Genomic DNA, 13,997 nt, shown 5'->3' on the forward strand with positions numbered 1-13,997 from the left:
CACACTCAGGCTAGATATTTCCTATTCATCTGTCTTGAAGTTCATGGGTTCATTTGTGATCTCTATTCTACTGAGTTCTTCTAATGACTCTTTTATTTCTGTTACTATGTTTTCCTGTTCTAAGAAGCCTGTATTTTTTTAATAGCTTCTATTTCTTTGCAGAAAATTTCTATCTTTCCATTCATTTCAAGAGTGCTCACTCTTACTTCATAGAAAATGGTGTACTTGTTGCTTTCAAGTCTTTGTCTAACTTCAATTCCAGTTTCTGCTAAAAAAAAAAATACAGCAAAGCTTTGTGCCTAAAAAAAGATGATTAATAATAAATTTCACATAGTGGCTCTTACTAATATTCAGAGAGAGCTTTATATTCAAGCATAAGAGGGCACAAAATAAGCAGTTTTTTTAAAACCATAAACTCATGAGTTTGTTGTGTTTTTTTAAAAATAAATATTGTTAAAAATAAATAAAAATAAAGTGTCTAATAATGCTAACATTTGGATCACCTCAAGTTTGGGGTGTGTTGATTGCTTTTTTCTTAGAGAATTTTTTAGGTTCTCCTGATTCTTTTGTATGTTGGATACTTTTGGTTTGTATCCTAGACATTTTGAATGTTATGTTGAGACTCGGTCCTGTTAAAATTCTCAAAGGTTTTGCTGTGCTGATTCTAGTTGGTCTCATGCAGGTGCAACTCGGAGAAGAATCCTGCACTTCATACACGTAGGTAAAAGACCCTTCCTCAGGTGTTTCCTTTCTATGATTTCCACCCCCAAGGTTCTCTGGCTAGGAAACCAGGGCTTAGCCTCTGCACTGCGGTGTGCTCTCGTGACTGGGGCTCCTCAGGGCAGAGTGGTGACAGAAAGAAGCCTGCAGACCCACCACCAGCACACCTGTCACTGTTGCCACTGCTGTGGAGGGGCTATAGTTTCATTACCAGATCTCTGCCGGGGTGCTGTCTCGAGAATTAAAGGGCTTTTGACCCTCAGGTGCTGCTATGGGTGGAGGTGGGTGCCTTTTTGCTGGTGCTCACCTGAGTAGGACTGGAAGGATTAAAAAAGCTCTGCCCTAAAAGACGCCATTGCCACAGCGACCAGGACAAGAGGTTCCAGTCTGCTGCTGGCACTGGCCTGGCACAGGGATGAGAAAATCCAAGGAGCTCCACCCTGCTGGGACTGCCTTCATATATAGCGGCTTGCTGCTTAGCTGCTAGCGCTCACCTGGAGTAGGGCCAAGACCATCCAACAAACTCTGTCCTGTGGAGCCGGTGCTGGGCTGGGAGCAAGAGGAGCAGGGCTGGAGAATCACAGAGCTGGGGCCTGCAAGGGTTGTTGGCACCACGGTGGTAGGGCAGGGAGGCCTTCAGAGTCCTGATCTCACTACCCAGCCCATCCACTCTTACCTGCCTTTCAGAATCCTGACATTCACTTCCTGCATTTTGTCCAGGGTTTTAAATTTTAGCAGTGGGAGGGATAGGGTGGTGTGTGTTTACTCCATTTTGGTCAGAAAGGCATGTCCCTTTTTATGTAATTGTAGAAAAGCAGGATTACAAGGTGATTTTTCCCTATAATTTTTAGGCCTTTCAGTATTTTCCATATTAAAATCTTTTTGATGACTCGGAGATCTCTAGCTTATCTGCATAGATGGGGGAACTGAGAAGGAAAATGATCTGGGGTGGGGGAGGTGTGGATAAACTGAATTATGAATGTTGAGATGTGTGCCCACAGATGGCCAGGGGCTGGTTGCTATGGCTGAGGGGGTCAAGGCAAGACAGAACTTGAGGAAACAGGTGGAAACCTGAGATGTGTTCTGTCTGGGGGCACCAAGGAGAGGCTGGTGCACTGGGAGGCAACCAAGGATGAGAAAATATATGCCGTTTGAGGGGCACAGGAAAGGTGGAGAAACAGAGGCCCAGAGTGTTGACCATACTTGGTTGGGAAGGAATGGTGAAGGGGAGGATAGGCCAAAAAGACAGGCATGAACAGACTTGGTTTTCTTTAAGAATTCAAGATATATGAACACAGTTGGCCCTTGAATAACAAAGATGTGAAGTGCTAGCATCCATTTATATTTGAATTTTTTTGGATAAATAGAGTACTGTAAACATACTTTCTCTTATGATTTTCTTAATTTTTTAGCTACTTTTTTGTTAGCTTACTTAACAGTAAGAATACAATATACAATACATATAATATACAAAATATATGTTAATCGACTGTTCGTGTTATCAATAAAGGATCAAGAGTAGGCTATTCGTAGTTAAATTTTGGGGATTATATGTGGATTTTTTGACCGCACAGGGGGCCACTGCCCTTAGGCCCTGCACTGTTCAATGATCAACTGTATATTTTTTAGCATGATACCAAAAAAGACTCCCTATTCAAATGAACTTGAATACATCTAAAGTAACTATATCATTAGAGTAGGTGACAGTTGCTTTCCTCCAGAAAATGCACCCAACACCCAAAGACAAGATGGGCATCTACCTACACTCTCCTGTGGCAGCCAGCTGCCACCTGCCTCCTCAGACTGGTAAGCTCCTTGAGAGGAGGTCCTCATGTTTGTCCTGACTGCCTTTTGGAGCTGGCACAGTGCTGTGTGCATGGCAGAAATACATGAAATATTTGTTGCAAGAATGGATGCATAATGAGTGAGTACTAGAGAAAGAGGTTCAGAGACCTGGCTGTGCCACTGTTACCACCAGCCCAGCCGGACGTAATGAGCTTGGACTGGAGGCTAAGGCTCATTATCAAATGAGTCCCCTAGGTGACAATGGCAATTTGTCTAGCTATTCTCCAAAATATCCCACATGTGACAACTACACGAAATATAAATTACACACAGAGAAAGAAGAATGACCAGAAGGAAAGGCTAACAGGGACAACATCTAGAAAGCGGACTCCCAATTGGCTGGTTTTTTCTATATACTTTGTGTATTTTACCATTTTTCCACACGAGAATCTCTAAGTCTTTTGCCTAACTCATCCTGTGCTCAGGAGGGTGCTTTCCGACCTGTCATTTAGACTCCGATACGGACTGGCCTACCAGGAGGAGGGGTAATGTCCTGCACAAATGAACAAGGCTGGTAACCCTGAGCCATTCACCTCCTATTAATGGTCTCCTTTGTATTGATGAGCACAAATATGGTACTGGCCTTGCGGTAACCACCCCAAGGTGGCCCTGTGAGGTCCAGCCCACTTGACAAAGCTGGGCTCCTCTGTTTACTGCAACAACTGGGGAATCCTCCCTGCCTCCCCCGCTGAAGAGTTCTTCCACGCCTTCAGAGAAGGAAGACAGAATGTGGACGAGAGGAGGAAGGATAAGCAGGAGTGTTGAGGACAAAGTGCTTGAGTCCCATCTGGGACACCTCAGTAACCTAGCTTTATGGTGTATGCCCCTGAAAGGGGTACAAGGGTAGCAGCCCATCTGGGAGTTCTGGGTAAAGTGCCTGCTACCACAAGATAATAAACAGCAATAATTAGGCCTTTCTGGAAAACTGAATAATACTCTTATTAAAACTTTTATTATCTGTATGTTTTATATGAATTTCATTGCCTCCAGTGGCTAGATTTTGGGAGCAATGAGGATGACAGAAATAATAAGAATGAATTCAACCACAAGCAGATCCAGTGTCTGGGGGAGACATAGAGGCTGCTTTCACTAATGGGATCTGACAGCAAAGACCCCGCGATTCTGCTCTGGTCTACATGAGGCAGCCCCCAGATCCCAAGGTCCCAGGCAGCAGCCACAGCCTGTCCTGATATTTGCCCCTCAAATACCAACCACACTTTGGGAGAGTGGGTTTCAAGCAGAATGAGGGTAATTCTTCCCTTCCTCTCTCTGCACTGAAATGAAAATCACTACCCCCGCCCTAAAGTAACCTGGATTCTTTCACCCTGGAATTCATCTGGATCAGTTATTTCTGTGGCTTAGAAAATGTTAATAAATGGACAAGACAGTTCTTTTATGCTATACTTTTAAGCCAAGCTGTTAATACATAGTATATTGTATTGTATAAATTAAAGAAAAAAGATAAGGTCTTTATAGACCATTCCAGGCATTTGACAATAAACAATCCTAACTCGCACAGCTTAGGCTGAGGAAGTTATAAATTATTAATGTGTCAAGCATTGCCCTCCGAAGCTGCTTTTCCAGCTCGGACCATGAAGCCAAGTATCCTGTGTTTAAGTTCCATTCAGTCAGCAAGCCCCTGAGAGACATTTTCAATTCCGGGCTATGAAGGTGGACGGTGCTGATGTCAGGGTTTTATCTGCACCGAGCAAACCCCCTCCTCCCTTGATATCTCAACGGGTTTCTGAAACACTCTATCATAGCTTCAGTAGCCTCGCTGGCGATTTGCAGAGTGGATCATGAGCTCCAGCTTGAACCTCTCCCAAAGCTCCCTCACTGACTATCCTAACGTAGCGGCCGCAGCAACAGCAAAAAATCACCGCTGAGCCAAGGGGCTGTCGATCAGGAAGGCCACGCATGCAGGCTCTTTGAGGGCGTGTTCCTGGCACTTCTGCCTAGAACTGTCACCTTCACAACTTAAAGCACTATATGTGTATATATGTATATACACACACACTGCATTTTCACTCACTTCCCAGGAGGGAGGCAGAAAAGATACGAATTTCTTTGAACCTGTCTTTACATTGCTTTCTGTGAGCTAATTTTTTCCTCATATGTGTGCACTTCCATCTTCTTTTCAGGGTGTGGGGTCCCTAGGAGAACGGGGTCCTACTTCCTCAGTCTCACAATGCAGTGTTTAAGCGGAGTCCTGGACCTAGAGTAGCCACTTAAAACATCCTGAAAGTTTTGTGTTTTTTTTTCAAATAAAATTTGCCATGGAAAACTTCTTAGGGCCTTCATCACATGCACACATAACTCGTTTGCATAGCTTTGTTTCTGGCACACTGATTTCCATTAATAAAAGAACCAGCAACGAAATATTCTTTAGCTCTGCCACAAATACCCACTTCCAACAGATTTCTCGTTTCATCTGAAACACTAAAAATAAAAAGTGACAAATGTCAAAGACATAGAAAGGTCATCTATTTTGTCTCTGCTCATTTTAAAGGACAGTTGCTTTAGAAGATTCTTACATTCTACCCCAACCTTCACACCATCTCTTTTTTGGGACAGGAAGTTAACGCCCACCCCGAGGGGGCTCCCCTTTTACCAAAGGCTTGTGACTCCAATAAATGGGATGCTTCCTGCATGAAGCTGGGCCACATGAGCCAGATTATTAAACAGGAAAAAAAAAAAAATTCCTCCTGGGGGTGAGGGGTTAGGTCAGAAAGACACTAGAGAGGAGCCAGAAGATTCATTTCTAACCAAGAAGAGGTGTAGGCCCAGGAGTACCTCCATCTACCAGAGTACCCATATCTCAGGATTCTGGAATTCACTGAGCTCCTGAGGGAAGAAATGAAAGAAGCAGCTGAGTGATCCCCATCTCCTCTCAGAGAATATGCAGCAAGAAGTTTTTACATTTTCCTGACTTCTCTGAACTGCCACAAAGTCCTGCTATTTGCTTCCCCTTCTTCAGTTTCTAACTCTTGACCAATCGTGTTAGCGGTTCCAGGAGAAATTCTGATTTTTAATCCCAGTTCCCCTGCAAGGTTTCCACCCCAAGTGCTGACATACTCCGTGGACGTGGGATTTGCCCACGGTCCTGCCCCTTCCCCACCAGGCGACTCCGGCTCTTACCAGCTGCCCTGTGCGGCAACCGCGTCTCGGCCATCCGGCTCTCCCGTCTGGGGTCCGGGGACGGCGCGGCCTTCGCCAGCTCCCCGGGACCCGGACCAGTGTCCGGGGGCGGCAGGGGGCGACTCTGCAGCAGCGGCTTCCTGGGCAGGGGAGGCTTGGCGCTGAGCGGTTCCGAGGGCCGGGCCTTCCCCTTTCCCTGCTCATGCGGGGGCCGTGCCCCTCGAGGGGAGGGGGCCTTCGTGACCGGACATTTCTCGTCTTTGGGGAGCAAAGCCAGACCCCCTTTTTCTAACCGGATTTCAGCGCTGTATCTCTTTATCCCTCTGACTTCGACAGAGGACGCCTCCCTGTGCTTGAAGGACAGAGAGGTGGAGCGCAGCTTGACGGGAAAGGGGCTTCTGTCCTCCCCCGAGGGCGGCTCGCGGGCGGCCGGGCAGGGGTCTCCAGGGGCATCCCGGGGGGTCCGGCCCGGCCCGGCCACCGAGTCCCCCGAGTCCCGAGAACCGCCGCCGGCCGTCGCGGGTTTCCCGCCGTGGGGCTCGGGGGGCGCCCGCAGGTCGTCGAGCGCCGCCTCGCTCCTCCAGACCAGGCTGCTCTTCAGAAGCGGCAGGCGGCCGGCCGAGGCGCCCGCGGGGCCGGTGTTCTCCAGCACCCGGGCGCTGCCTGATCGCGGCCACGCACGGCCCGACGACACCGAGAACTTCACGGCCCGCAGCTCGCTGCCTCCCCGCTCCACCTTCCGCTCCGGCGCCAGCCTCTCGGGTCCCCCCTGTGGGGGCTCCGCGGGTTCGGCCCTGGGCTGCTCGGCGGGGGCGGCCTCTCCGTCCAGGGGCTGGGGAGTGGGCTCCTCCGCAGGCGACTCGCAGGCGGGCGGCGCGCCAGGGCTCGCGCTCACCGCCGGGGCCTTGTGCTTCAGGCAGCTCTTGGGGGCCGGGGGGCTTGGGGCGGGGGCCTCGGGAGATCCCTTCCCTGCTCCCTCGGGCTCGGGCTCGGGCTCGGGCTCGGGCACGGCCACGGGCACTTCCAGCGTCAGCTCCACCTCCTTCTGGACACTCTGGTCTGGCCCCTCTGGACCAGGGGGAGTCTCCAAGGTGGTGGCAGGGTCAGTCTCAGGAGGTGTCGTGTCCTCCTCAGGGATGGAGGGAGATAACCAAATCTCCACGTCTCCAGAAGGGCAAAGCACCTCATCAGCTGTTTCCCTGGCTGGGGGACATGTGCTTTCCAGGGACACTTCCTCCCTCTGGTTTTCGCTGTTGGGATTATGGTGCGGGGAACCTTCTGGCAGAGATAGGGTCTCTGAGCAGGGGGCCGGGCCCGACACGGGCTCAGCGACCTCGGGGGTGGCCGCGTGGCTTGAGGGGTTATCCCCAAGAAAGCTGTCCTCCTCCTCGGCGCTGGCACTGAGGGCTGGGCAGTGCTGCAGGCGCGCCCGCCTCGCACGCAGCGCCCCCGCTTGCAGCATGGTGGCTGGCCCCACGGGCTCTGGGCTTCTGTCCAGTACCACATCCTGCTGTGCAGAACTGGGGCTCTCTTCTGTGCCAACTCTGGGTAATGACTTCTCATCGTATTCCTCTTCCTCTGGGGTACCCGTCAGATCACAAAGGGATTCAGACTGTGCTCGCTTGGAGGAATAAAGAGGATAAAAGACAGCATCATTATGTCGAATATTAGGAAGCCTATGACCTTTCCATTTTGTACAAGGCTTAATATGGTTTAAAGGAAGCAGTGTCTCTCTAAAGCCGGCACCTAAGCAGACATTCACACATGGTGTCTCTTCTTAATCCTTCCCTTACCGCTCTATTTGGAAACTTGCCTTACAAGTTCAGCTTTCAGCAGAGCAGTGGCGGCTATGCTCTTTTTTTTTTTTTGAATGCATATTTTTTATTTATTTTTATTATGTTGTTAATCACCATACATTAATTACATCATTAGTTTTTGATGTAGTGTCCCATGATTCATTGTTTGCGTATAACACCCAGCGCTCCATGCAGAACGTGCCCTCTTTAATACCCATCACCAGGCTAACCCATCCCCCCACCCCCCTCCCCTCTAGAACCCTCAGTTTGTTTCTCAGGGTCCATCGTCTCTCATGGTTCATCTCCCCCTCCGATTTCCCCCCCTTCATTCTTCCCCTCCTGCTATCTTTTTTTTTTTTTTTTTTTTTTACATATAATGTATTATTTGTTTCAGAGGTACAGGTCTGTGATTCAACAGTCTTGCAGCTATGCTCTTAAAGTAAATAGTGTAAGGCTCCAGTGGCCGAGCTACCAAACCAGCGGACACTGCTCTAAAAAATGAAGCAAAGGGGATCAAATAAGCCAGGTGTCTGCTGTGCTTTGCACTCCACGCCTATTATTTCACTTACTCTTGATTCATCCCAGTAAGAAAGGATTATTCCTTTTTACACTTGGAGAACTGGGAGCTCAGAAAGGGCCACATCTTGGTCAAGGTTGAGCTTATTAGCTCAGCTGAAAAGCTGGTGCTCTCTCTGTGCTGCCTGAGAGCTAGTTTCCCATCTCAGTGCTCTCTCTCCAGGGATGGGCCCCATGGTGAAGGGAGACTGGTTTGCCTAAAGGGTGATTCCTATCACCTCAAACACAGTCAAGAGCAAACCACAGCTTGTTAGATAACGTCCCAAACCACAGCTGACGGATAAAGTCCAAACTTTTCAGCCAAATTAAAGGTCTTATATTCTCTGGTCTTAAATTATTTCTCCCACTCTCTGCTCAGGTTAAGCCGAGCCCCCACTACTGAATGTCCCAGACTCTGGGCCGAGTGACTGGCCAGCTCCTCTTTCCCCACACCTCCAGGGCGCTCCACCCGCACCACCCAAGGACAGTCTCAGATTCCACTCCTACAGGGAGTCTTGCCTCTTCCTGCAGCTTACAGTGCTCTTCCTCTCCTGAAGCCCTACTGGCTTGACAAGCAAACACTGCCTTGTACTTTCCTTCTGAAAAGTCTCTGGAATTTAAATTTAGTCCAACTTCCTCCTTGCCGTACCCAAAGTTAGTTGCTGCTTGCTTAGGAAGGAGAAGAGACCAAGGTAGTCATGTGAATCATTCAAAAGCACTATGAGAAAATGACCAAAAGCTTGAGGGTGTTGAGGTCAATCTTTTAAAAAAAGTTCAGGACATTAGAAAACACTTCTATCTTTGTGGGGGGGGGGAAAAAAAGTTCAGGGTATTAGATCTCCTTTCCTTTATGTTAAGAAATGTAGAGGAGTGTTTGTGTTAGGTGGTTGTTGTTTGCTGGTGTTATTTTAACATCTCCCAGCTGGGATCTGCTTGCTAACAGAACACAAGATAACTGGGATGTTTGCGACAATACCTTAGCTAACTCTTGCCAAGGTGCACAATCCTTGTCCCCTGGATTTGAAAAAAACGAAGACGTTCAAAGAAATCTACAGAAGAATTTTCAAAAGCCGCAGGTTCAAAAGGTGTTACTGGCCTTTTGCTACTACAGGAAATCACTGATGTTGAAACCTGTTTAGGATGTGGGTCGTGTTTTAAAACTATCACAACCCTCGCAAAATGAGCAGAAAGCTGAGAAGCAGGCCCAGCTGGGCACATCCCACCTTAAGCCACTGGCAGCTACAAGGAGGTAACAGTGAAGGGCTGGGCAGGATGAAGGCAGCATGGAGTGTGGACTCGGACACTGAGCAGAGGCTCTGCAGGAAGCAAAGTGGCTTCTGACTCAGCCTGGGCTCATGCACTGGGCACAGCAGGAAGGCTGCATATACCTGCTCCCTCTCCGCCCCCGCCACCCCTGCCCTCCTCCTCTGGGCCCTCACGGCAGCCTCACCCCCTACAGTCCTCTGGAGGAAGAGGGAGTGGAGGACCCACTGCTCAGCCTGTACCAAGATGGAGCCTCCGTCCTGGCTGCCTGCTCATTGGCCTCCCCTCACCAGAAAGAAAGAGTCTTGGGGCAGCATCTGTGTCATCTCTGGGCAGAGGACACTGCTGATAAGTAGTGTCAGGTTCTGTCTAACACCCAGGACTTGTAGTTGGCAGCTCTGTCCGCCACGACCTGGGGCTACTCATAGAATCGTGCTGCTCCTCCTAAAAGAGAGTTAATATTCCCTGCTCCTGGCACTGCCTGGGTTGGGATGAGGACCAGCCAGGGTGCTGAGACGCTGGCATAAACGTTCACGGGCATCTGCTTCCAGCGCGTCAGAACCACACACAGGCCCCGGTTCTGAGCAGCAGGATAAAATGCTGAGATAACAGCCAGCTTTTGTCTTTTGTGTGTTTCTCTTTCCCGACCTCTGCTCTGGTGGGGCAGAAGGATGTGGCCAAATGCACTCTTGGAAGTGTTTTTCCAACTTGTAATAAATATCACAGTCTTAATAGGCAAGGTTTGTTTGTTTTTTTAACTGTGCCAAGATGGAGTTTTTAAGGTAAGAAAAGCCCACCCCCACCCCTTTTCTCTAGAGCTCCAAAAGATTCAGAGCCTGGATGGTGTGGGGTAGAGGGTTCGCCCCCCAAGACAGAGCTGGAAGATGCCTGGGGGTGCTGGACAGCTCTTCTGCCCAAACGGAGGACAGAATGTGGACAGCGGCGGAAAGAGACCAAAGTGGAGACTCAGAGATGCCCGAGTGGGGGCAGGGGTAAAAGTGGGTGAGGCAGAAAGAAACCTCAGATGTTACGGGGGATCAGAAAAGTGGGGGAAACTTGGACCTCACTGTTCAGTGAAGTCAAAAGAAACCCTGAACCTCTGTAGAAGTCCCCTGGGTCCAAGAGGGGCCAGTGTGGTGGCTCCTCGTCACCCTCAGAACAGAACGGGAATGTACGAAAGCACCCTGATTTCCCAAGAGGGGCCAGAGTACCAGGGAAATCTTCACGGTTGGGAGGAGGCACCTCATGACCAAAGGGCAAAGAGTGCTGTGAACACTGAAGGACAGAGGCCTCCACCTTAGGACCCAACAGTGACACTGGTGACCACTGGCCAGACACCTCTGCCCAGTCAAAAACTTAAGAGTTTTAATCCATGCCTGCTCCCTACCAAGAAGGGAAAGCAAAGAAGGAGGGAGGATGTGTAAATGACAGAGTTTAAATCAAGAAATGTTGACCCAGAACGCCTAAATCAGAATTTCTATTAGTCTAAAAAAAATGGGGTTCAAGAGCTAAGTCAAGTTGAAAGAATGAGAGGTACAGCGTTGTCCAGCTGACAGCGAGAGGGGATGCCACATTTCCACCTGCAGTATGAGCCGGGCTTCCCTCTGCCACAAAGGCCTGGCCAGGCGGGGGCTGGTTACATGTACCCTTGCCACGGCAAAAGACATCCCCATGGGAATAAAGGCCAGACTTGAGGCCAGAGGGAGCTGGCTCTGTCCCTGCCCTGTTGCTCCCTCATCATGAGGACAGGCAGGTTGGAGTTACCAGTCCTAGCCAAGTCCCACAACACCAAGCTTTTAACTGTAAGTGTGTTGGACGCGCAAGCATTTACACAAGTACCCTAGTGCCCAGCTTGCACAAGGACACATTAGCCTCAGGGTAACCACAGCTCATTTCTTTCTGCAGTGTTAGTCCCCTCCAAAGTCACCCCTGCTGGCAGAAGTTTACAAAGCACCTTCCACATGCCCAAAGGAAAACCCCATCCCTAGCTGAGCACCTTAGCTTGTCCTGGGCCTTTCATCAATACCCCACAATCTTGTCTCCAGGGAAGGAAGGAGAGAATGTTGGTCTGTGGGCATCTCGTTCTCAGCACTGTCATTCTCTGTGGCCAGGCTGTCCCCGCACCCTGCTCTCTCAGCTCCTCTAGTGCTGAGACCTTGTGGGCACCACTGGGCAGCAGAGAAGGCAACAATCTTATGTGGACCTCTAACCCACTGGTACTATGCAGCCAAAGCACTCCATGAATGAGTTCTTGGCTCTTAGAACTATGAGCTGACCACTACACAGGCAGCATGCCCAAAGATTGGGGGGGGGTTCTGTCCTCAGAGGGGCGCAATCCCCACACTACTAAGTAGGTCCTCGCCCAAGGCAGGAGTCTGAGCTAGTGTGTCAGCTTATCTGTCATTGTTCATTCCCTCATTCATTCATCCATTCAACAAATGTGCACTGAATGCCAGCCGTGTGGCTAGCGTTGCTCTAGGAGCTGGACACAGTGCTGGGACGAGATCTCAAAAAGACTGGCAATAGGGGCACCTGGGTGGCTCAGTCGGTTAAGCGTCTGCCCTTGGCTCAGGTCATGATCCCAGGGTCCTGGGATCGAGCCCCGCATCGGGCTCCCTGCTCCATGGGGAGCCTGCTTCTCCCCTTGCCTGCCACTCCCCCTGCTTGTGCTCTCTCTCTCTCTCTGACAAATAAATAAAATCTTTAAAAACAAAAAACAAAAAGACTGGCAATAAACAAGTGAGCACACACATTTACAAAGCTCACTCCTGTATGAAGGAAAGGAACACGCTGGTGGGAAGGTGGGGCTGTTTTCCATAGGATGGTGAGGTAAACCTCTCTGGGGAGAGGACCTCTGAGCTGAGACCCAAAGACTGAGAAGGAGCCAGCCAGGAGAAGGGTGTCTCGAGAAGTGGATCCAGCAGGCATCAGGCCTGAGGCCGGAGACAGTTCTGGAGGCCAAAGTGTGTTCAGAGAGAAAGAGAGAGAATAAGAGGAAGCCTGAGAGGTAGGCAGGGCCTGGTTGTTCCTGGCCTGGAGTGCGGACCTTACACTGAGTGTCGTGGGAAGGCAGGGGATGCACAGCGCATAGCGGCTTCGGGGGGAGGTGCTGCAGAACCAATGAACAGATGGCATGTTTATGCAGGGAAGAGACGTATCTGACGTATATTGAAAAAGAGGAGCAACTCCAGCTCCTGCAGATGGTCCCACTGACCGTGGGGGTTTCTCAGAAGGGGCACGTGACCCTGAGAGGAGAGAGGCCGGGGTGGGAGAGAGTGGGGGGGTGGGCTACCAGGCCTGCCTGTCCTGCCTGTGCATGTAGGAAGAAGCCCAATTACCGAAGACAGCCGCCTCATTTTGCTGGACCGCTGGTTGCGGGGCTTAACCAGGAGCTTGTGCTTAGCTGCAGAGTTGTCCAGGCAGGAGGAGAATTCTGGAGGGTAATCGAAATCAGCCACGGGTGCCACACTGCTGTCCGAGGTACGGGGGGGGATGCTGGCGTCGCTTGTGTGCCTGGAGAAGAGCTGGTCCGGAGACTGTGGCCGGGATGAGGAAACTAAAGAGACCTTCATGGGACAAGGAGCAAGCATACCAAGCATTAACTTCTCAGTATGAAATGGGTCCAGCCAACATACCAGCTCCCTTCTTTTATCGTGCTCAGTCTTCCCACGCCATCTCTGGGCTTTACATGGGGGGATGGATTTAAAATCTGACTCTTAACAGGGAGGACTCTAGGGTACCTCCTTAGAAAGGAGTTTTAAAGGTTGGGCCAACCCCTGCAAACTTGTCACTCATTTCCAAGGCCATGCGGAGAGCCTGCGTCCCAGGCAGCCTCGGGGAGACAGCTCCGCCTTCACCCTCCCAAGCAGGTACAGCCACTTCAGACAAGGGCTTCTTTCTCTGATGAAGCAGACCCACCTGGTCTCTCCAAGAGCAGGCTTGCTCCTGCCTCTGGAAGCCGAGAGGGTGGCCCAGAGGTGTGATTTTACAGGCTGGAGCGAGCAGAGGATGGGCCAAGCCCACCACCCAGCAGCCCATCTCTACAGCTGCATTTGTTCATTCTAGAAGGTTTCTGTATCTTCGTGTGTCGTCTTGGAGAAATCTGGCGTTACAAACATTTTACTAGTTTATACCTCAGCAGCGAGGCACTGACAGTCAAGGGCAAAAGCGCTGCCAGGGAGGAAGGATATTTTGGTAGTCACCTGGAAGGATGACGGTAACATGCTGTTGCCTGCCCACTGAACTTGGCCATCCCCTTCACTGAGTAAGGTCTCAGTGGGTTCTACCGCCAAGACGTTTATCGGCATGAAGTGGTGGAGGGGGTACCCACATGGGGAGCAGGGTGCAGAGAGAGAATCTGGGAGGTGCTGGGCTTTGGTTACAACCCTGCCCCCTACTTCTATTCTAGTATGGTGCTCAGTATTAGTGTCAAGTTTACATTTATATTTTTCTCCCAATGCTTTTTGTCTTCCAAATTTTGTATGTATACACACAACAAAATTTACCATCATAACCGCTTTTAGCCATATGGTTCAGTGGCATTAAGTACACTCCCGTTGTCGAGCAAACCTCTGCAGAACTTTTTCTCTTGTAAAACTGAAACTCTGCACCCACTAAACAACAACTCCCCATTGCCTCTCCCCGAGCCCCTGGCACCCACCATTCTACTTTCTATCTCTA

The 13,997-nt window shown here is 50.1% G+C and overlaps 1 protein-coding gene across 4 annotated transcripts in view; it reads right to left on the reverse strand.

Annotated features, from left to right (window-relative positions):
* CRACDL (CRACD like) overlaps positions 1–13,997 on the reverse strand; it is a 137,314-nt gene that overhangs the window by 18,565 nt on the left and 104,752 nt on the right. For all 4 annotated transcript variants that reach the window (XM_036110742.2, XM_078056656.1, XM_078056653.1 and 1 more), the window contains exons 6-7: positions 12,656–12,883; positions 5,704–7,324 (exon numbers count right to left, since the gene is read on the reverse strand). In XM_036110742.2, coding sequence (XP_035966635.1) covers positions 5,704–7,324; positions 12,656–12,883 — 1,849 coding nt within the window. The remainder of the gene's footprint in view (positions 1–5,703; positions 7,325–12,655; positions 12,884–13,997) is intronic.

This window comes from Halichoerus grypus, chromosome 10 (assembly GCF_964656455.1).
Source record: "Halichoerus grypus chromosome 10, mHalGry1.hap1.1, whole genome shotgun sequence".
In the NCBI taxonomy this organism is placed as follows: domain Eukaryota; kingdom Metazoa; phylum Chordata; class Mammalia; order Carnivora; family Phocidae; genus Halichoerus; species Halichoerus grypus.